This window comes from Pan paniscus, chromosome 5, assembly GCF_029289425.2.
Source record: "Pan paniscus chromosome 5, NHGRI_mPanPan1-v2.0_pri, whole genome shotgun sequence".
NCBI classification, from domain to species: Eukaryota; Metazoa; Chordata; class Mammalia; order Primates; family Hominidae; genus Pan; species Pan paniscus.
In genome coordinates, this window is record NC_073254.2 from 156,330,192 (window position 1) to 156,353,604 (window position 23,413).

General features: G+C 38.7%; 1 protein-coding gene and 1 pseudogene across 8 annotated transcripts in view; one reads left to right on the plus strand and one right to left on the minus strand.

Annotated features, from left to right (window-relative positions):
- The window catches only part of MAP7 (microtubule associated protein 7), a 210,833-nt gene that overhangs the window by 21,014 nt on the left and 166,406 nt on the right, over positions 1–23,413 (minus strand). For 3 of the 8 annotated variants that reach the window (XM_034962921.3, XM_034962918.3, XM_034962917.3), the window contains 5 exons: positions 20,117–20,227; positions 14,202–14,315; positions 8,929–9,077; positions 2,706–2,818; positions 2,114–2,397 (listed from right to left, as the gene is read on the minus strand). In XM_034962921.3, the coding sequence (XP_034818812.1) occupies positions 2,114–2,397; positions 2,706–2,818; positions 8,929–9,077; positions 14,202–14,315; positions 20,117–20,227 (771 nt within the window). The remainder of the gene's footprint in view (positions 1–2,113; positions 2,398–2,705; positions 2,819–8,928; positions 9,078–14,201; positions 14,316–20,116; positions 20,228–23,413) is intronic. The other 5 variants (XM_055114153.2, XM_034962919.3, XM_055114154.2 and 2 more) reach the window with 3 other exon arrangements.
- Positions 512–1,091, plus strand: LOC129398055 (large ribosomal subunit protein P1-like; annotated as a pseudogene).

The following is a 23,413-nucleotide window of genomic DNA, read 5'->3' on the forward strand; positions in this document are numbered from 1 at the left end:
AGTCTTTTGAATGAAGACAATTCTCAACTAGAAATATTGAATTCGCAGCTCCAGGTGGTTTTAAATTTCTAAATAGCATCTGGCTAGCCTGGCAGAGGTGAGAACCAGTGGGCCTTCTGGAAAAAAATTCTGACTTCTATCAAGCACACAGGCTACACCAGGGGTCCTTAAACTCCAGTATGCACAGGAATAGCATTGCCAGATTTAACTGGCCACCCTGTGTTCTATCTGGCAACCATGTTTAGGAATCAACTGACAAGCTTAGTATCTTTCAGAGTCCTCATATCCACCACTACATATTCTGACTTAGTAAGTCTGAGGTAAAACCAAGGGTCTGTATGTCAAAACATTATAGATGTGGTAGTTTAAAAATATTTCCAGTTTTCCTCAGCTGCTGCCAAGCTGCACTCGGTCCCTCTGAGGAATGTAGGGCCACATTGAAGTGGGACCCTCACTTCATCTGGCAACTAGCACCTTGCCTGGCAGTGCCAGCCCCACACTTGCTCGCACTATGGCCTCTGTTTCTGAGCTCGCCTGCATTCTGCATAAGGCTCGGCCCTCATTCTGCATGAGGGTGAGGTGACTGTCAAGGAGGATAAGATCAATGCCCTCATTAAAGTAGCTGGTGTAAATGTTGAACCTTTTTGGACTGGCTTGTTTGCAAAAGCCTTGGCCAATGTTGACATGGGGAGCCTCATCTGCAATGGAGGAGCTCGTGGACCTGCACCAGCAGAAGGTTCTGCCCCCTCCACCAATGCTGTTCCAGCTGAGGAGAAGAAATAGAAGCAAAGAAAAGAGAGTCTGAGGAGTCCGAGGAGGATATGGGCTTTGTTCTTTTTGACTAAACCTCTTTTGTAACAAGTTCAATAAAAACCTGAACTCTTAAAAAAAATTCTTTGAAAACTCTCTCTTCAAAAGGTGGAGACTATGTTTCTCCTTGAGTGTGAGTTCCACCTAGTGACTTGCTTCTACTTAATAGAATGTGGCAGAAACATTGGTGTGCGACTTCTGAGACTGGGTCATAAAATACATTGTACATTCCTCCTCATTCTCTCTTCCAGGTCACTCACTCTAGCAGAAGCCAGCAGAGCAAGCAGATAGATGAGGACATTCAGCAATAATATGGAGCGGTCCATGTGTGGAGAAGCTGAGGCCACTCGCCCCCGGCCTTGTATGTAAGCCACCTTTCAGCTCTGGTTGAGTCTTGAGATGACTGGAGCTCTAGTGGACAGCTTGACTGCAATCTCATGAGCGGTCCTGAGCAGGGACCACCCAGCTGTGCTGCTGCCAAATTCCTGACCCAAGAATCCATGTGATATGATAAATGTTTGTTGTTGTTTTATGCTGCTAATTCATTATGCAGCAATAGATAATGAATACAACAGGTGATTTTGATGCAGGTGCTCTGAACACATTTTGTGAAATGGACTTAGCCAGTAAAAGCACTGAGAACCTACACCTGAATTCACGTGTTTGTGGCTCTATCAATAGGCTTTTGGATGTATGATTTGAGATTTACATTTCTACTTCTGCTTCCACGGATTTTTTTCATGGCTATTATGATGTTCTTTGGCCCTCCTTTCCTTTCTTTCTTTTTCCATGGAAGCAAACACTGGACTCCTCCTTTCTCTACCATTTTCACCTGTCTTGAATCATCTCCTCTTTCTTGCCCCACCCTCTATCTTCAAATTAAGTCTTAAGTAGAAAACTTTGGAATGAAGACAGTTTTCAACTAGAAATATTGAACTTCAAGCTCCAGGTGGTTTTACATTTCTAAGTAGCATCTGGTTACCCTGGCAGAGGTGAAAACCAGTGGGTCTTCTGGAAAAAATTCTGACTTCTATCAAGCACACAGGCTACGCCAGGGGTCCTTAAACTCCAGTATGCACAGGAATAGTGTTGCCAGGTAATTTTTTACTTAGCGTTGCTAAGTAAAAAACTATTTTTAAGCAACGCGAAGTTAAAATATTATACTTAAGGAAAGGTATTAAACTTAACCTTAGAGTAAAATTTCCAAGTCCCCAATAAAAGAAGAAAAGGAAAACAAAAAAAGCTTCATCAAAACAGTGCGGGAGAAAGAGAGCACCCAGACCACAGGAGAGTTTGCTCTTACCAGGGCCAACTTCTGGTTCAGCAGGTGCCTGCTCTTCAACTGTGGCTTCTTCTACCTTCACTAAAGGTGCTCTGCCCTTTAGTGAGGGCTCATTGGCAACTTTCTGAGGTTCCTTCTCAGGATCTTTCTTCTCAGGCTCCACTTTGACTTCCCTCTTGACAGGGCGGATGTTGCCGGGGGATGGGGGCCGGACCTGAGCAGGAGCAGCTTTGACTGAGCCGGGTGGCAAGGAGGATGTCGGTCTGGGTGTGCCAGGCAAATGAGGAAGAGACTTGGACGGAAGCCTGGGCCACAAACAAACAAGGCAGACAGAAGGGGACACATGAGAACAGGCTTGCCAGAACCTAGAACACAACTCGATGGAAGAGAATGCAGATATTTAGCTCCGTGTATTTGTTTTTTATGTGGTAGATACAGGAATAGAGTTGCTTTAGGGAACCATTCCAATTTCTCTTTTTTCTTTCCTTTCGGGAAGAATGCTATTCCCTAAGTCAAAGCCAAACAGCATGAGAAGAACAGTTCACTTTCAGAGGAGAGAGCTACTAATTCTCTAACATGAAACAACCCAGCCAGCCACTTATATTTCACTTACCAAAGTCGGGAGCGAGCTGGTGGTCTTGCTTTGGGATTAGATGGAGATACAGCCCTTCGGGTGCCAGATGTGAGGAAGAGTACATTTTCTCTCTCTCTTTCTTTTTTATAGCTCTAAGTTCAGAGAAACTCAATAGTTAGATTTTTCCATAAGCGAGGCAAACACATTCACAATACTCAACAGTGGAGCTAGAAACCATTGAATGACTTTTAAGAAATTTTCTTAGCTATGTCACATATACCCATTCCATCTCAACAAAAGGCCCTTGTTAGCTTAACACTGAACAGTATAACTGAATTAACACAATGTGACACTAATAAGGTGATTCCGGATGTGTTGGAGTCATATTTGTCAAAAAGCATATGTGTGTACATACTTTTAGAAAGCACCTATACTTTGTGTCTAAAATTAATTACCTGAAGCAAAACCTCCCAATCTGGTTTATCCCCCACAAATGTCAAGTGTTACTTTCATTTTTTAAAAAATTTTAATTAAAACACATCTTTTTCTTTTTAATTCTTTATCATTTTCCCCCCAAACATACTATATCTCAGTCTTTAAAAAAATTATATGCCTGCTATATTAGACATAAACTCAATTTTTTTCTTTTATATTGATGTTGTATAATGGAATCAAGTCCTTCTTCACCTACTGTCCTCTTGCAGCAATAGATAACTGATACAATAGGTGATTTTGAAGAAAAGTCAGGTTTAAAGTGAGGAATTTCAGCTATTTATTTTTTTTTGCTCTTCCTTACCAGGAATAAACTGAAATCTGAAGGTGGGCCAAAACATCACCCCTCCCTGATTGCCAACTAGGAATTCAGCTTGAGAGATGACACTTTCTTAAGTCAAAATGGGCAAAGGGAAGCCCAGAGAAGTGTTCCACTACTCTAAAGTCAATGAAGACCAAAACAAACAAACAAAAATTGTACAGAGCAAAACAGACCCATTCCAAGTATCTGAAACCTGACAATGCCCTCAGGTGGGAGGGGCACATGCTGGAGGCACCTATGTGAACACCTGTCAGGAGGGCAGACTGCAAGCGTACATGGGAAGGGGCAGAGTATTATCTAGCCCCAGGTCACATGAACTAGTACTGTACCTTTTCTTCTCTCCTTTTCTGCCTGGCTCAAGCATCGACTCCTCTTTTCCTTCCTTTCCCTTTTGTTCCCCTCAGTGTCCCTTTTAATTGCTTCCCTCCATTTTCCTTAGCAGCATCCTAGTTGATGGTCTGGGTTATCAGAGGAGCAAAAACATCTAAGTGTCAAATAATGCTCATTGTCTCCCTGGGATTTCTAAACAGAAAAAATGAAGAAAGAGGCAGAGAAGAGCTTCACGAGGTGTGTGCCAGCTCTGCATCATTTCCAGCTCTCAACCACCATTTCCCCCATTTTAGGTCCCCAAAAGTAGGAGGTGGGGCCTCACAGAGCTGCTGTGGGCTTTGGGTATCAAAAGCTGCAGCCACCATATGGGGCACTCCTGGCTGGTGTACAGGGTGGCATGCCCAGGCCTTTTCCCAGGGGAGACTGGGGTTAAGTACCTCAAGTAGCCCTTCTTTTTTTTTCTTTTTCTCAAAACATTTTGATTTGGCTGAAATCAGATCAATGGGTGATGTAAACGGGAAAAAGACTCAAGAGGGACAATTTTTGATGTGGCGTGGGGGTGGTTAGGGATTATTATTATCTGTGCCTTGATAATACAGGGATCAGGGAATGAACCTATATAAAGGTATATAATCCTAGAATTACAGTGCCTTTGAGCCAATTCTTTCTTTTTTAAAAGTTATCTCCTTTAATCACCTAGGGGTAGGTGAGCAGAGGAGGAATGGTTTGGAAAAACACTCGATACTTAACACCCTCCCAACCAGGGAGTTTTTTTTTCTTTTCTTTTCTTTTCTTTTTTAACCCTTTCAGTCCTTTTGTTACTCTTATATCCAACCACCCATTTGGGTATCACACATGTAAAGGCACTCCCGATTCTTACCCTGATCTGAGTTAATAGCCCACCATCTATACAATCATCTTTCCTATTAATAGTTTCCACAATGCTGAGGGGGAACACATACTCAGCAAGTCAATGGTCTGGGCAACATATCAGCAGGAAAAGGACTTTAATTTTATAATTAAGGTAGCTTTAGAATACAGTATAAATATCCTCCAACAGAGACGATTCACTGACAGATACTTTAACGCAGTGCTGTTTAATAGAACTTTCTGATATGATGAAGATGTTCTAAATTTAGCCACTAACCACATTTGCCTCTTTGAATTTAAATCTAAATTAATTCAAATTAAGTAAAACAGAAAAGGAAATTTGAAAAACAACTCTATTTCCTATAGCATCCAAAGGAATAAAGTACTTAGGAATGAACTTAACAAAGGAGGCTAAAGATCTGCATACTGAAAACTAGAAGATAGTGCTGAAAGAAATTAAAGGCAACACAAATAAATGGAAGGAAGTCCTGTGTGCAGGGATTAGAAGATTTAATACTGTTAGGATGTCACTACTACCAAAAGGGATCCACAGATTCCATGCATTCCCTATTGAAATCCCAATATAATTTTTTATTTTTGCAGAAATATAAAAATTCAACCCAAAATTCACAGAAAATTTCAAAGGATCCTGAAGAACCAAAATAATCTTGAAAAAGAACAAAGTTGGAATTCTTACATTTCCTGATTTCACAACATATTACAGGTTGAGTATCCCTTATCCAAAATGATTGGGATTACAGTGTGTCAGATTTCAGATTCTGGAATACTTGCATTAACACTTACTGCTTTAGCAGCCTTAATCCATAAAACTGGAAATGTGAAATGCTCCAATGAGCATCTCCTTTGAGTGTCATGTTGGTATTCGAAAAGTTTCATATTTTGGAGCATTCTGTATTTTTGAATTAGAGATACTCAATTGGTGAAAAGCTACAGTGATCAGTACTGTGTGGTAATGGTATCAAGACAGATATAGATATATGGGGCTGGGCACTACGGCTCATGTCTGCAATCCCAGCATTTGGGGAGGCCGAGATGGGTGGATCGCTTGAGGTCAGGAGTTCAAGACCAGCCTGGCCTACATGGCGAAACCCTCTCTCTACTAAAAATACAAAAATTAGATGGGCGTGGTAGCACATGCCTGTATTCCCAGCTACTCAGAAGGCTGGGCATGAGAATTGCTTGAGCCTGGGAGGCGGAGGTTGCAGTGAGCTGAGATTGTGCCACTGTACTCCAGCATGGGTGACAGAGTGAGACTGTCTCAAAAAAAAAAAAAAAAAAAAATATATATATATATATATATATATATATATATATACCAATGGAATAGAATCCAGAGCCCAGAAACAAACCCTTGTGTATATGGTCAAAAGCTAACACCACTCAATGAAACAAGGACATTCTCTTCAACAAATGATGCAGGGAAAACTGGATATCCAAATGCAAAAGAATGAAGTTGGACTCTTACCTTCTAAAATATACAAAAGTTAACTCAAAATGGATTAAAGACTTAAATGTAAGACTTAACACTATAAAACCTCTAGAAGAAAACATAAGTGAAAAGCTTCATGACACTGTGTTTGGTACTGATTTCTTGGATATAACACTAAAAGCGTAGGCAATAAAGTGGCAATAAATTAACAATAAACAAATGGGACAACATCAAACTTAAACACTTCTATATATCAAAGGAAACAATCAGAGAGTAAAAAGGCAACCTATGGAATAGAAGAAAGTATTTGTAAGTCATATATTTAATAAGGGGTTACTACCAGAATATATAAATAACTCTACAATTCAACAAAAACAAAATAACCCCATTAAAAAGTGAGCAAAGACTGGAATTGCCATTTTTCTAACGATGACACATGAAAAGCCAACAAGCATATGAAAATATGTTCACCATCACTGATCATTAAAGAAATGCAAACCAAAAACTACAAGACATCACCTCACATTCCTTAAGGTGGCTGTTATCAAAAAACAAGATCACGATTGTTGGCGAGAATGTGGAGATACAGAAATCTTTGTGCACTGTTAGTGGGAATGTAAAATGGTACAGCTGCTGTGGAAAATAGCATGGAGGCTCCTCAAAAAATTGAAAATAGGATTACTATATGATCCAGCAATCCCTATATATCAAGTGAAATTGAAAGAACAATCTCTAGAGATATCTATATTCCCATGTTCATAGCAGCGTTATTCACAATAGCCACGAGGTGAAAGCAACCCAAATGTTCACCAACACATGAACTGATAAACAAAATGTGGTATACAAATATAATGGAATATAATTCAGCCCTAAAAAGGAAGGAAATTCTGACATATGCTATAATAAGAATGAACCTTGAGGACATTATGCTACGTGAAATAAGCCAGGCACAAAAATTCAAACACTGCATGATTTCACTTTCATGTGGTCTCTAAAGTAGCTAAATTCATAGAAACAGAAATTAAAACAGTGGCTGCCAGGGCCTGGGGGGGAGGGGGAAATGGGGAGTTGTTTAATGGGTATAGAGTTTGAGTTTTGCAGGACTTAAAAAGTTCTGGACATTTGTTGCACTTCAATATGAATATACTTAACACTGCTGAACTTTAGAATGATTAAAATGGTAAATTTTACATTACATGCTTTTTTTTTTTTTTTTTACCACAACTAAATATTTTTTAAAAACTTAAAATTTAGCTTGTCAGTCTCAGTAGCCACTTTCCAAGTGCTCACTGTGGCCAGTCACTACTGAATTCCACAGTGCAGCTCCAGGGTATAAATGACTCTGAGTCGTTTTCTGTTAGTATTTGCCTAAATACTTGGTTGTAAAGAGGTAAAAAGACAGCTATGTGATTAAATAGAGAAAGAGGAAGGTAATAAAAACAAAACAAAACAAGGCTCTGGATCATGTGATGACAAATCTCTCATTTAACCTGTCAGCCACAGGTGGCCCTCAACCTTCTCTCAAGGAGTGTTGATTTTTGTTTTTACCCAGAACAAGATTTTTTTTCCATGGTAAATGCTCTTTTTCCCTGCCCAGTGAGTACCCAACTTTGGGGCCAAGCTGTTCTGTTTAACTACGGCTTTTTGTCTACAGCTAAGGAGGATCTCTGAAACACCAACACTCTAATAAATTAAAACTTCCCAGACATCAAAGATTGTTTCACCTGTGGCTTAGAGGGTTGGAGGCCTGACTCAATCATGAATCAAACACTGATTCCAGAAAGGCCGATGGAGCTTGAAAGAAAAACAGGCTGTAGGCAAAGCCATCAAGCTCTCACAACCCTGAATTATCCTTTAAGCAAAATCCTTTTAAGTGTCCATCAGGTTTATAAATCTGAATTGCTCTGGGAAGTTACGATTTTAAGAAACTGTTTCAGCCTTTCATCAAAGGGGTCATACTGTTATCCTGGAGAGAGGCAATGAGATCTTCTAGTTCACTGGTGAGTCCTTTAAGACTAAAGTACAATGTCTAAAGACCACAGAACAAGGTTTATATCTTTCAACTGACACCAAATAAACACAGGATTTAAAACAAAGAAGAAGATTCCTGGAGACATACAAATTACCTCATTGCATTTATAACATGGTGAAAATTAACATTACCTCAGCCCGTAATAATAAGTACAAATTATATTTTTCACTTACAAAATCAGAGTTTATAGCACAGCCTAACAGCCTTTTAAGAATTAGTGATATAGCAAATGACTAATGTTTTCAAAATACTTTTTTGACTAAATTTTAAGATCCCTTGACAGGGCCTTGACAGGGATTAGCCAAGCAGGATAAAAATTCTTTATCTTGCTTTTGAGTGAACCACGTTTAGAGTTCAGCCAGCTTCTGGATATGGTTGGAATAAAATGCCAAGGCAGCAGTCCAAGCCCACTTCCCCTTCAAAGGCCATTTGGTTTTCCTACTTTCAAAAATGAAAGTATTCTGGCATTGCACTTATGTGTATGGACGCTCCAGGAGGGTAGGGTGTCCACTCATACATGCTTGAACAAAGAACAGCTTTCATCTTCAAATTCAAATGTTTAGGGAGAGCAAAATCCCCAAGTGAAGAGGAAGTGAGGGGACACTACTGCCCAGCTAGCCAGATTCATGATCAATGGGAAAGATGGGATGGTGGATGTCACGGTCTCCCCCTCTTACGCCCACACCACAGCTCAGGGTCATGTACAGTCTGCACAGGAACAGCACTGGCTCCCAGACTTGCCCAGCTGCTCCCAACAGCTACTCACCGCTGTGCCATGAATGGTCCTCCTGCGAGAAGAGCCCTCAGGTGGTGTTACAAAGAGTTTTGGTCGATCCATCGAATTTCTAGAGTGTGCAGCTTTGTAGGGCATGATGATGGGGCTGCAAGATGCTGAACGAGGACAAATGGGGATAACTAGGGTGCAGGTGATTGGTTTTACACACAAGAGTGCCAGAGGAGCAGTTGAAGAAAGCCAAAAGCAGGTTCAGGAAAAGGAGCAAAGCAGAAATAGAGAGAAAAGTAGGAAGAAGATGTTATTACCTAAAGGTGCCCAGAACCATCATACTCAACTGTCCTTACAGTCCTATGAATTTATGATGAGTCCAAAAGGAAGGCCATGTCCACGTAAAAAATCTGGAATATATTGTTAGCTCTTTGGCTCTTTAAATACTAATGAAAGATGTAGAAGTAATCCAGTAATTACGGAGAGCAATGGTCTTATATTCCTATAAGCTGATGGTTCTGGAAAAAAAACTACATTAGTGATAAAAGATAATTTTTATATAAAGACTAGTTTATAACCAGACTTTTCCTAAATTAGCTTTAAGATGGAACAAAAGGTGGAAAGAGAGGAAGCGTGCAAGCAGGCAAGCAAGATATACTACAACTGTTTCAGGATTCAAGTTCAACAGCCAGCAGGGGAAAAAAGCAACCAAACTTAAAAAATGTTAAGTGAACAAGTCTTACCAGGTGTTAAGACTTGTCACGAGGATAAGTAATACTTTTCCAGGAAAATATTCTGTACATGTCTTATTTCTTTATAGGCAAACCAAATGCATGCTTCCGGGTTTTCCCAAAAGCCAAGGCATTTGATAGTTCATAAGAAGCAGCATTAGAGCATATGGGGAGATTAGCTATATCTATTTAAAATGTTGAATAGAACAGAAATATGTTAGATCCGCCAAATGTAAGGTTGAACCGTGAAGAACCTTTACAGTTTTACTCAAGATGGAATATTTTATGAAAAACCACATAGCTTCTGACCATTACCTTCCAAGGAACACTATCATGAATCAACTTATTGCAAACAACAGTGGGTTTAAGGAAATTCATATAACACTGCATAGGTATCAAAAGTGTGAGTATTCAGGTTCTAAGGTCCATTTTCAGATCTCATTCAAAAATTTTATTTCCTAGCAAAAATAAGACAATTAAACACAAGTATAGAGAATACTATGTATTTGGACATGGTTATAAAAGGACTTCTCAACTGTAGTCTTTGTAGCAACCCTTTAAAGAAACCACTATGCCAGCTGAATGTAAGAGGATTAATAACTTAACTCAAAAGTTCACAAGACAAACTTGGGGTGATCTTAACTTCAGGATTATAGAGTTGAAAAAAGATTTGCTATTTGGGTTTAATTTACAGACAGAAAGTCAATCAGATTGCATCTTTATTAATGCACTCTTTCATTAAATGCCTGGCAGTATCTTCTGGCTATCACTGCATGGTTTTGTTCTGCTTTGAGACAGGATCTCACTCTGTTGCCCAGGCTGAGGTGCAGTGGCACGATCTCATCTCGGCTCACTGCAGCCTTGACAGTGAATAGATTGGAAACCAGTCTCTTTTCCCATCATTTGAAAACAGAATTCTGTTTCTTCAGGACAAACTAAAACACTTTTTCATTTCTTCAGTTTTCCTTAAAATAATATATGTACGTCTTAATTGGAAACTGACATAAAGCTTTACTTCCAACCTTAATGGAGAAGGAAGGATTTGTATTGTGAAGGAAGGGAATCTCTTTGTCATTTTGCCTGGGATCACAGGAAAAACTCTTTGAAAATAATCTTTTCTCAAGCGCCACAACAAGGCATTTGCATTTTCTAGACAAGAGTTCACTAATGCAAAATTCTTCCAAGCCAATCAAATGCATTTAAGAAATAACATCCTGGCACAAGGCACTTCTGGGGATTAATAAGCGGGGGCAGAGGCACGCACTGCCCAGGGCACAGCCGGAGGCCATTCACCTTGCTCAAGGATCAAGAAACCCTAGAAAACAGCTCTGCTTGGAGGCCATGGGTCTGACACTGAAAAAGGAATGAAGTACAGAAATATGATTTCTTTTCTCTCAAGTGGAAAATAACAATTTCATGAAGTATCTATGGAGCATTTCCTGAAGTTATCATGGATGTAAGCCAATATCACCAGGCCTCTGGTTTATTCTTTATTTTAATGTTGACATGATACTAAATATGGGTTGAAAATATCCTTAAACCTAGCTAGTATAGTCCATAGAAAAACATCCTCAAATTTAGTCCAAAGAACATCTTTTGGCTAAAATAAACCTAAATTTCTTGCAAGGATATTAGATTTCATGGAATTCATTGCTGCACTGAATAGCAAGTACTGAAAAACCTGAAATCTTCAAATCAATTATTTGAATAATCTTGCCCTTCTTAAGAAATAATAACAATATATAGTTATTTTTTCCCAGAGTACACTTCATATCCCAAATAGTTAATTAAACATGAACACTGTCTCACGAAAATGTCTTTAACAAAGTCTCCCACAATATATGTATTTGATCCTACTCTTGGTGGTAAGTATGCATTAATTGAACTCGTTCAGGATTTTCTATACGAAATAATGGGTGCAGAGAAAAGATAATGCAGGTCAAGTAGTTGAAATGTAGCATAGCAAAAAGAAAAACGGCATAATATGGTAATACGGTACTAGCATTTACTGAGGGCCTACTATGTGCAGGTACTAGTCTAAGCATTGCATATACATTATTTAATCCTGAGCTCTAATAATCACTTGTATTTTGAATGTCCCGGGGAAAAAAAGTATAGAAAAGTCAACCCAAAGCAGTGGCAGCAAATGAGAGGTGTGAGACTGGGAGTTCCAGTTCTCAACTACTGTATTGTTTGTGCAGGGAGTTTGCAATCACTGCACATCCCAGGGCTAAAAGCAGCTGTTTAATCTGCTGATGTAACCCAGTACAGGACATATTATAGGTTACCTTCTTGCCAATGGCAATTAGGAATATGATGAGGTTGAGGGACAACACTAAAATGGGAAAACATGAAAGAATAATCAAGGACAATAGATGAAAAATAAAAATGATGGAAAATGTGGTTTTGACAAGATAATTGGAAGAGATGTTTGCATATATACTTCTAAATGAAAATTTTAAAAAACCCCAGGAATTTTGGTTCATTAAACATAAGCTGTATCGATGAAACTGGTGACAATGAAGCAGGCAATGTATTGACAAAACAGGCAGCTCAAGTAAAGGCTATGCACTCTTTCACACTAAAATAAATTACAGAAACATATCAACTTGTGAAAAGGAGAGTGGAAATGTGTCAAAATAAAGAGCCGGTTTGCAGATAAAAAAGCACCTTGGTTGAACATAACAACAAAGAAGGGGAGAAGATGGGCAAGTAGAATGGGTGGAAAATGAGGAAACAGTATTGGAAAAGACTAGAGGGAGAGTGAAAGAAGTGACAAGAGTTAGTGATGACAAAAATAGTAAAGACAATTTCCCAGCTGTGAGGCAGTCCTTTAGCACAACACAGCATACAAGGGGAGATTCAGAAGCATGACAGCCATAAACCAGCTAAATGCTAGAAAATGGGACTGAAAAGCAGTTTTTTTTTTTGAGACGGAGTCTCGCTCTATCCCCCAGGCTGGAGTGCAGTGGTGTGATCTCAGCTCACTGCAAGCTCCGCCTCCCGGGTTCATGCCATTCTCCTGCCTCAGCCTCCGCAGTAGCTGGGACTACAGGCGCCCGCCACCACGCCCGGCTAATTTTTTGTATTTTTAGTAGAGACGGGGTTTCACCGTGTTAGCCAGGATGGTCTCGATTTCCTGACCTCGTGATCTGCCCACCTCGGCCTCCCAAAGTGCTGGGATTACAGGCATGAGCCACCACGCCTGGCCTGAAAAGTGGTTTAAAAGCTTTTCAATTAGCTAAAGAAAAACTCATGACTTGTAGAAAAGTGTGAAATTCATAGGCATAGAAAAAATATTGAAATAAGCTGTACTTTCTCCTCCTCCAGGAAAACCTCAGATGCAATGTGATGGCTCTGACAGGAGTGTGACTTTACAGAGAACACAGAACACTGTGGTTCAGCTAGTTGACTGCACAATTGCACATAAAGCATCATTCAGGGCATTGAGGATGGAGGGGAAAGCACATTTATGATCCTGTCTGCCCGTTTTCTAAGTGGCTTTGGTGTAAGTCACTTATTGTCGCTGCACTTGGTTTTCATAAGAAGGTTGTGGGAATGCCCACGCTTGCCTTCGTGACTGTCTCCCAGGGGTACTATGAGATTTAGGACTGAGATTTATTCGCTCATTGGGCACTGCAGATGAAAGACACCATAAAACCACCAATAATTATTACTTAAAAGCAGGCTAATGAACATGGAGAGGCTTGCAAAGGCAAAGCACTTTTAAAGTGCCAAAGATGAGGGCTAGTAGACTGTTTATATAAATACACCAATTGTCCCCAAAGATATTTGGGAAAACCTAAATCAACTCACCAGGAGAGATCCGTTACCCAAAGCCTTTCTTACCAACTGGATGTAGGCTTACCGACTAGATGTAGGCTTACTGACTAGATGTAGGCTTACTGACTAGATGTAGGCTCCACACTAACTTCTCATTAAATTAACTGGCTAATTCAGGTATGTTTTGCATTTCAAAAAGTAGGAGTTATAACCAATCATCATAACTGGTACTAAGCATGTTTCATATAATTTCAAAGAATGTAACAAATAAGCATATTACAATTAGCCTACTCCACAACTCTGAGAGTTCTGGAAGGGTACAATTCCTAGATTACATATAAAAGAATGGCACAGGGAGAAGAAGTAGCTATGCCACAGCCACATTATGAAACTATATGCTGAAATAACAGACTTGCGCTTTGATTTTATTCCCAAGTCCATACATTAGCATTAAATGTTAAATTATTTCTACCTTGGATTATCTGCTCAGAGACAGAGGCAGAAGGAAAGGCAGGGAAGGAATACTTTCTTCGGGTAATGTTATGAACAGACAGAAGCCTCTGAAGCCATCGGAGCCCGGGGAGAGGCTTCATCAGCCTGCCTGGCGTCTGGTGTCCAGATAAGATGCTAAGGCAGATGCCCAGAGGAAACAATGCCAGGGGTATGAAACCAACACCGACAGACATTTCCACCGGGGGAAGAGAGAAGCGCATTTTAGGAAAAAGTGAGATGTGATTAGACGAATATGCTTCAAAGGGAGGACTTGACCTCATGGGGAAAGTTCCACCTGGACAGTTTTACCTGCTTCTCCAGACAAGGCAGCTGTGCTTTTACTTCTGGCCAGGAACGAATGTGTGGGCGTCAGGAGTCTGTTAACAACGCTGCTCTCCCATGGGCTGAGCTGCAGGCGGCGAGCTAAACGTCACCACATAAGCAAGATGTTAGAAGCATTCTTTTCAGAGTCAAGAGGGCATAATACATCGTACCTATTGCTTCCATACGCTGGGCCTTCACAGGACCAGGCTCTGCAGGGAGGATGGTTGGCCAAGAGTCAGGGCAACAGGACCCCTGTCCAGAGGGAGCAGTTATTCCACCAGGCTGCTTTTCTTCAAGATGTTAAGTTTGTAGCAAGCTCTAAATTAGTTTTACAGATGCAAATTTTGCTAACCACCCTCTTTTACTAGTCAACTAGCAATAAACAAAAAATACCCTTCAGCTATTGTTTTGGTGTATATCTATAACTCCAGAGTGGTAGTATCTGATGGGCACTGGGATGGGAAGTAGACTGATGGCACACACCTTAGTCAAAAGGCTTCCTAAGTACCTTGAATAATAAACCCCAATAGAGGCACTGGCAGGTTAATAAAAGACAGAAAGGGGACCCAATAAATTATGCTAGATCTCCATGAATTGCTACTTGGGCAATGGGAGTATGTGTGTGGGAATTAGATATAATAAAATGAAAGAAGATTCGTGCAAAGTTCTGTATGGGAATCCTTTTGACCTTTTTACTTGGCAAGCCAGGTTCTTTCAGGTCCCTTTTTGGCAACAATATAAAAAATTTGGCCAAGGACAAGGCTAAGGCTGAAGCAAGATACAATTAAACAGAAAAGCCAAAATCCAATATAAACATAATCCTAGAGATTGCTAGTGGATGCCTAAGAAGTCTAGAAAACAAATTTAAAATAACGCAATGATGTATGGTCCCAAATTATATTGGAGCTTAGCAAGGCCATAGTCAGGAAATGTATGCCAATTATAAATTAATTACTTTGCTTATATGGTTAGTTTCCAGTGATGGCTCATGAAAAGATAGGAGCTATTTTCCAAAAATATCAGTAAAGCTTGCAAAATTCTACAAATATCACTGAAGTGATTACATATCTTTATTTTAGAACATATTCCTGTCACTTTTAAAAGTTTTGTTTGTGTTTTTGTTTAAGACAGGGATCTTGCCATGTTGCTCAGGCTGATTTTGAACTCCTGGGCTCAAGCAATCCTTCCTCAGCCTCCCAAGTAGCTGGGTTTACAGGTTCATGCCACTGTGACTGGATTAAAAGTCTTTAAAACTGTCTACACCTGAAAAGGCTGCTTCTGTTCCACTCCACAAACAGCAGGTGGCAAAGTCTCCTTTGCCTCTGGAGCAGTGTTCTATATAACTATCTTATATATATCATATTTTAAGTGAATGGCATTTAAATGCTAGGAAATTAGTTTTAATTAATAAAAGCCATATACTGCTAAACATTGTCTTAAAAATAGTTGCTTCCATTTGGAATGAAGTATCAACTTCCAATAAGTACCTTAACTATGTGACTAATTTAAAAGAGTAGCTATTTTGATCAGCTCTGGTGAATTTAAGAATTAGTGAATTGTTTGTTAGAGTCTGTTTACTAGAAGAGTCTTCATGGTTAAATTAAATATTATTTGACATTAAGATATTAATTAAAAAGATGTTATAAAAACTACTGCAATAGTTACAATTAGAAAGCACCACGGGCTAAGTACTATCATAAGCTATGTGCGGCAGTGTGAGTGTAACAACAGAATAGAATACAATCTAAAATTAGAATACATGTACAGGGTAAAATCAGTGGGGAAAAGGTGATTAGGACTAACTGAAAATCTTCAACAGAACTATTTTCAAGAGATGAGAAAGGGAAGAAAGTTAAACTCTTCCTTTTCTTAGAAAAACTGTACGATGACTGTGGCTTACAACTGCAGAGATGGGTTGTCATGGAAAAGATAAGTCTCCTTTCTCCATTAAGAAGTTCAGTTACTTTATTTCCATGAGTCTGAAGGCATCGACCAAAAAATTTATCTCAAATGATTAAAAACCCATTGTAACCTGTGTGTAAAGCAAATCCAGAGAGATCTGTTTTATATCTCCTGATACTCTGAACTAAACATATTGCTAGGAGAAACACGTTTCCACTTCCACCACATTCATAACTATGCCTTGACCAAGATGGAGACAGAGCGTCCGTAAGATAACTTTTTAGTAAAGGTTAATAAAGCAGAATTGGTGCATTGTTGTTGTTGTTGTTGTTTGTTTTGTTAGTTTGTTTTTTTCCCCTAGAGGGGCCTGATTTTAAGATTACCAAACTGAAGGGAGAGATATTAACTCTCATGGAACAACGCTATGGCATCGATCCTATTTAAGCACTTAAAATTGAGATATTGACAATTTCCATTATAGACCACCCAGATGAAGAGAGGCAAACTCAAAGGCCTCTGGGGGCCATGCAAGTTAACATAAATAAATGATCGGGGCCAAACAAACTTTATGGATACCTGCCTTACCACTTCCTCCCATAAGCGTGACATCACTATTCCATTTCAGGTAATAGGTGCCAGGAAGAAATTAGACACATGTTGCCAGGTCCTGATTTTTTCTTTAGAAGTAGAAAACTGAAATGTTACATGAAGTATTTGAAGTATTCTATATTTTAAGTGTTGGCAATTAATTCTAATTAAAACAAGAACAAACAACACTGCTCAGGTAAAACAGAACAAGTCTGTGAGCAGAATTTATTTCGAGGTCTACCTCTGAGTCTTATGATGAATATTCTGGGGAAAAAATGTATTGACGGATTTTAAGCAAAGAGTAGGCAATTTTTCTTACTCTTTTCCAACTTCCTAATATTCTTTCTTGAGAAAAAGTTGGTTAAGCAGATAGCTTAAAGATAATAATATATACTTTTAATGTAAAAATTTCCAGTGGCAACATTCTGTTCCAGCAATTACAGAAACCTTTCATAATCAGAGGTTTCCTTTAACCAAAGTAATCTTATCAGTCCATGTTAACACTATATTCAGGTGTAATAATTAAAATATTTAAAAACTGACAAGGCACAGACACTACACTAATGACTGGCTTCCCTTGGCTTTGGAGGGCCTGGGGAAGCACATCTTGGAAAAGTGATATGGAAATATTTCAGTATTTTTAATAACTAGTAGAGCTCTTTGGATATATTGCAGCAGAACATGAGCCCTGATGGTATCGGAGCCTCAATTTAATCTCAGCTTTAAGGCCTATGCCTTAGGACTGAGAAAGCTCAAACAATCTAATAATGATGTATATACCTGCTTGACCCATTTGTCTATAAGGTCCTCTAATTTAACAATCTGGTAAGAATGCTTTCTAATGAGATAATAAAGTATAACTAACTTTTAAAAATAGCAGGAAAGAACTAATGGAATTACTTAAATTTCTTTTATTTACTTTTAATTATTTTCTTTTTGAGATACGATCTCACTCTATTGCCCAGGCTGGAGTACAGTGGTACAATCATAGCTCACCACAGTCTTGACCTCCCAAGGCTTAGGTGATCCCCCTGCCTCAGCCCCCGAGTAACTAGGACCACAGGTGCACACCATCACGCTTGGCTAATTTTTGTATTTTTAGTAGAGATGGGGTTTCGCCATGGTGCCCAGGCTGGTCTCAAACTCCTGGGGCTCAAATGATTCACCCACTTTGGCCTCCCAAAGTGCTGGAAATACAGGTGTGAGCCACTGTGCCTGGCCTTAAATTTCTAAATTAGAGAAATTTAAATTCAGAAGAAGTTTTAAAATTCTCACTATAATAAAAGGCCTAAGCCTTTCAGCGTTCTACTGAGGGCTTTGCTTAAGTTAAAAAGAAAAAAATTCCTTCCTAGACAATATATGGGAGCCCCTTCAGGCTGACCTGGCCTGCTAGACCAGGAACTGATTGACAGTTCTTTGGTAAGGAGGCAGAGAAGCAGAACTCTCAAATCTAGCGTTCTCCCTCTTGTCCTATTATTTCTGCTTAGTATTCTATTTTCTGAGCCTCTACCATGATTCACAGGGCAGTTTTCTGGCCCCACCTATGAACTGGTTATTGAACTTCCCTTAACGCTGATGTCCTATGTCCTAATTCTCTACTCCTTACCACTTCTAACCTTACACACACACACACACACACACACACACACAGAGAGAGAGAGAGAGAGAGAGAATGCATGGAGTCAGAATCAATCTAAGAAAGGACACCCATGAAGGTGAGAACTGAGGATGCAGTGTGGCAGTCACACGGGTGAGGAGTCACCCTTCTGCAATAATTAGCCTGTAGGACATTAAAGAGAGGCTCGCAACCTCTTAGGGACTCTATCACCCCAACTAGAGTAGGTGATCTATCCAGTAGATCTTTCTCAGTTCCAAGATTCTACTGCCTTAAGAAGGTCTATCGTGCAGAGAGTCTAGAATACATCTTTCTAATTGATACAGACAATTCAATGTCATTCCACAGCATGGACAGGATATTGCCAAGTTTGCTGTCTAGCTCCCTACTCCCACCCTTACCCTAATTTCAGCTATGGGATTGTAGAAGATAATAAAGTTTTAAAGAAGTGTAAAATACTAATTGTAGTTTGTCTCAGATCCAGGTTCACAAAAGTATGAAACTAAAGTGCTAAGTGACCAACTGCAAAGAAAAGATGAATAGACAACTGTAAGAGTAACATTCACATGCTATATTTTGTCTTATATTTAGGGAATAGGTTTGAAAATAAAGAATATTTATGAAAGAAATTTAAATTCATAATATTTATGAAAGGCCCCTAATTTGACTACAAGTCTAATATTGATGGTTTAGGCAAATTAGGTTAAAAAAACAAAAGGAAATAGTTTTGGCTAAAAGACAAGAATGGAAAGTTGTTCAAACATTTACTATTTTAAGAGATTAGTTATAAAATAACGCCAACAGTCATAGAATATTGTACATTACAATGACACCATAACTTTTATACAATACAAAATATATAAATATACATACACACATACAGAACATGCACACATTACATTTTTTAAAGATTATAAACACTGAAACTTTCCCAATCAGTTTCTTAATAAAGCACTCAAAGTAACCACAATTTTTTACTTTTAAAGAGTATGGGCTTCATATTGCACAACAATTCTTTGGTTTTATTTAAAATCATCTTAGTTATGTAAAAACAAGCAGCTTATCTTAAAAGCTTGATTTTTTTCATTCTATGATCTATGTAAAACAAAACTTTCGCTTTATAAATAACTCAACATTCATGTACTGTAAATCCATGGGATGAATAAAACTCAAAATTCAAACAAGATGTTAATAAAGGACTATGAATATTAAATGTTTCAGGAGGCTGTAATTATGATGATTTCTTGAAGTTAGGCCAGATCCCTCAAGAGTTAATGAATGGACACCAAAAAACCAACAGCACACATAAGAAATGCAGTAAGAAATAATTTGGTTAAATGAGAAGTAAATTGGCAAAATAAAATCTACCAATATGAATCATTTAAAAAGTTTTTAAAGAAAGTCAGAGCCTGGAATTCCCAAAGTACAGATAGATGAAAAGCCAAAGACAGTATGATTGAAGTAAAAGAAATGTTCATAACAAAGATTATTTGCATTTTGGTGGATAAGTGGGTGATTTCTGGAGCTGTAAACTCATTTACTAAAAAGTTGAGAGAAGCACCGCTTTCGTCACTGCTAAATGCAATCACTCAGCCAAGTTCTAAAATGAGAAATGTTCTTGTCGCAAGGAAAATGCTGCTCAGCCGTTTATTGCTTTTTTACTCTGAAGTTTTTTTCTTCCTATTTAAGAAACGTAGGGAAAGCAACTTCAGATGCTTATTTTTATCTGTAAACATCCAGAAAAAAAAGCATTAAGTAAATAACAGACACTTTTTCGTTTTCCTTTGGACTGTACCTCTATCTGGAGAATTTAGTAAAGTTGCAGATGAAGAGGAGAGCCGCTTGCTAATGACGGGATCAACATATTTCGAAAGATTCATGGTGGAAACTGACCGCCTGTCTGGATCTAAAACAAATGGAGATAATGCTAATTGACAGCCAACATGCAGGATTGCAATTTCCTAGTTCACTGATGGAAGGAAAAACTAGGATTGGATGCTTTCTGCTCTATTTCTAGATCTGTCATAATAACACAGTTTTCTAAGTGGACATTTTAAAGGTAACTTAAAGGCTTAGAAATAAAATTCATTTCTCTTAAAGGATAAAATAAATATTTATTTCACCAGCTTGTCAGCCATGGAAATTCAAGGATACAAGTGGATGAAGACAAAAGGAAGGCCAGTGAAGGGCTTCTAAAATAGTGGAGGCACACTATGAAGCAAAAGAGGACCATAAAAGCGAATGCCTTTGAAATCTCCAAAAGAAGGAACAATGGAGTGGTAACATGCTGGTAACATAGAACGCAAACACTGGGATAAAAAGAACACCAGGTTCTGTGCAATTGCTGATAACTTTGTTTACAGAGTCATTTTACCCAGGGCATTAAAGTTCATTATAGAAGAAGGCTCGTTGTTGTTGTTGTTGTTGTTTAAAAAAAAAAAAGAAAAAGTAAAAGAAACATTCTAAGTGTGAAAAGGATTTTTAAGAAACGTTCCTTTATTAAAAATCTACTAAGAACCACAGCTCTGTGCTTATGAGTTAGTGTGGCTACAAATGTAGAATTAGCACACACATTCATGAACAATAGCATTGTTCATCCTATAGTCAAGTAATTTTAAAATTTCTTTTTTTTTTTTTTTTTTGGGAGACAGGGTATTGCTCTGTTGGCCAGGCTGGCATGATCATAGCTCACTGCAGCCTCGATCTCTTGGGCTCAAGTGATCCTCCCACCTCAGCCTCCCAAGTAGCTAAGACTCTAGGCAGGCATCACTATGCCCAGCTAATATTTTAATTTTTTTGTAGAGGTGGGGTTCTCATTATGTTGCCCAGGCTGGTCTCAAATTCCTGGCCTCAAGTGATACTCCACCTTGACTTCCCAAAGTGTTGGGATTACAGGCATGAGCCACTGTGCCTGGCATAATTTTAGAATTCTTAGGTTCAAATCAGAAGGGAAATAAGCATATAAAAGGCAAGAATTAGCAGCCTGCTGTTGGTATAGTGGACCCAGGTTATAATCATGCTCATTAGGATAAACGGTGTTCCTCAAATAACACTGCATGTAATGAAAGTCTAAAAAGTCTTATTCCTTATTTATCCAGGAGGCAGGTGGATGTTCTGATCTACAGTAGCCAAAGTGAAAGGGGTTTTTGCTGTATTTTGTTTTATTTTTCTGTTGTTACCTGCTTCTAAAACTAAAACAAAAATACCCTTGTGGGAGATGCTTCCAAAACTCAGTACCTGTTGGTCTAACCTTGGCAGTAAGAAAAAATTGCTGCAAACTTTTCCCTGTGTATTTTTGACTACCATTTATAGTACACTGGTAATAAGCAAGTCTTTGATTAACATCAGTCATTTCTATCTTCAGCTGGGATTCATTTTAATGGTTGAAGCAATTTTATTATTAAAAAAAAAAACCACTTCTGTGCCTCACATTTATACTTAGCTGATGGACTCTTAGGGCAATCCAAACATAAAGAAAGGATTTAGGGTCAAACATCAAAAGGAACATCCTAGTGATGACATGTGAGGTACAGGGTAGGAAGAGGAATATGAAAGTCATTTCCAGGTGATTTTATAGCAGTACATTTTCTGATATTGCTTTATATGTTATGCTTTAGTTGGGGGAAAATTGTGTCCACATGCAGGCCTATCCTCAGGCAGATTCTCAACAGGTTATTAAAAACATTTAATTCTGCTTCAGAGTAAGTAGAAAAAATGAGCTACAGTGGATCCTTGCATCCTAAAAAATATCATTAGTAGTAAAGCATCTAAATCTGCCACAAATTGTTAAAATTATGGAGGCACACCATGAATTTGTTTATTACTTAATATATAAGACGGTTTTTATTCATTTATTTTTCTCACTGAACAAAACAAACACACAAAAGAATAAGTTTTGAATGTATCAAGTTTTTGTTTTATTTTTGAGACACAGTCTCATTCTGCCAGCCAGGCTGGAGTGCAGTGGCACAATCTCAGCTCACTGCAACCTCCATCTCCTGGGCTCAAGCAATTTTCCTGCCTCAACCTCCTGAATAGCTGGGATTACAGGCATGTGCCACCATAGCCGGCTAATTTTTGTATTTTTAGTAGAGATAGGATTTCACCATGTTGACCAGGCTGGTCTCAAACTCCTGACCTCAGGTAATCCACCCGCCTCAGCCTCCCAAAGTGCTGGGATTACAGGTGTGAGCCACCGCACCCTGCTGATCGTATCAAGTTTTACAGACCAGTGCTAGTCGATGGCCAGCAGCTGGCCAAGACAGGAATTTTAATGTAGACAGTTTCTATGATGTGTTTGTTGGTCAGCAAATCATGATAGAGTACCCATCATACATCAGGTATTGTTGTGAAGTAAAGGGTATTCAAAATGAATAAGACCTGGTTGCTGTTCTCAAGATCATAGCAAATCATTTTCTGGTCTTTGAGAACTTGGCAAATCCCATTTATTTTCTGGCAAACTTCTCTGTTCCAGTATAGGAACAATTTATTATAATTCACAACCCATATTAAAATGAATTTTACCCAACAGCTTGTGAATGCAACACTGGTTTCTCTTGTTCTGAGTGGCAGAAATAAATGTCATATATTAAGCTTTGAGTGTGGAAGCAAAAAATTAAGCTAAGCAGCTTAACATCTCCTCAAAAATGTCTGATGATCTAACAGTATGTATCTGCCATATACATGTAAAGCAGGAAGTCAGGTAAAACAAAAATATGATTATAAAAATATATACCCTGCCAGGTTTACTGTATGAAAGGTATATAAAAAATATCCCATCAACAAAATCTCATATGTAAATGATCTGTATAACAGATTTAATATGTATCCCACCAACTACTGCTGAGTCATGAACAACCAAGAAAACAGAAGTGCTTTCATATTTGGTTCACTGTCATAAGAAAGTAAGTGGTGGTGATATTCCTTGGACTTAAACAAATTTTTAATTTTTTAAATTACATTTCTGAATCAGGTTCTCACTCTGTCCTCTAGGCTGGAGTGCAAAGGCAGACTCTTAGCTCACTGTATCCTCAAATTCCTGGCCTCAAGTGATCCTCCTGCCTCAGCCTCCTAAGTAGGTGGGATTACAGGA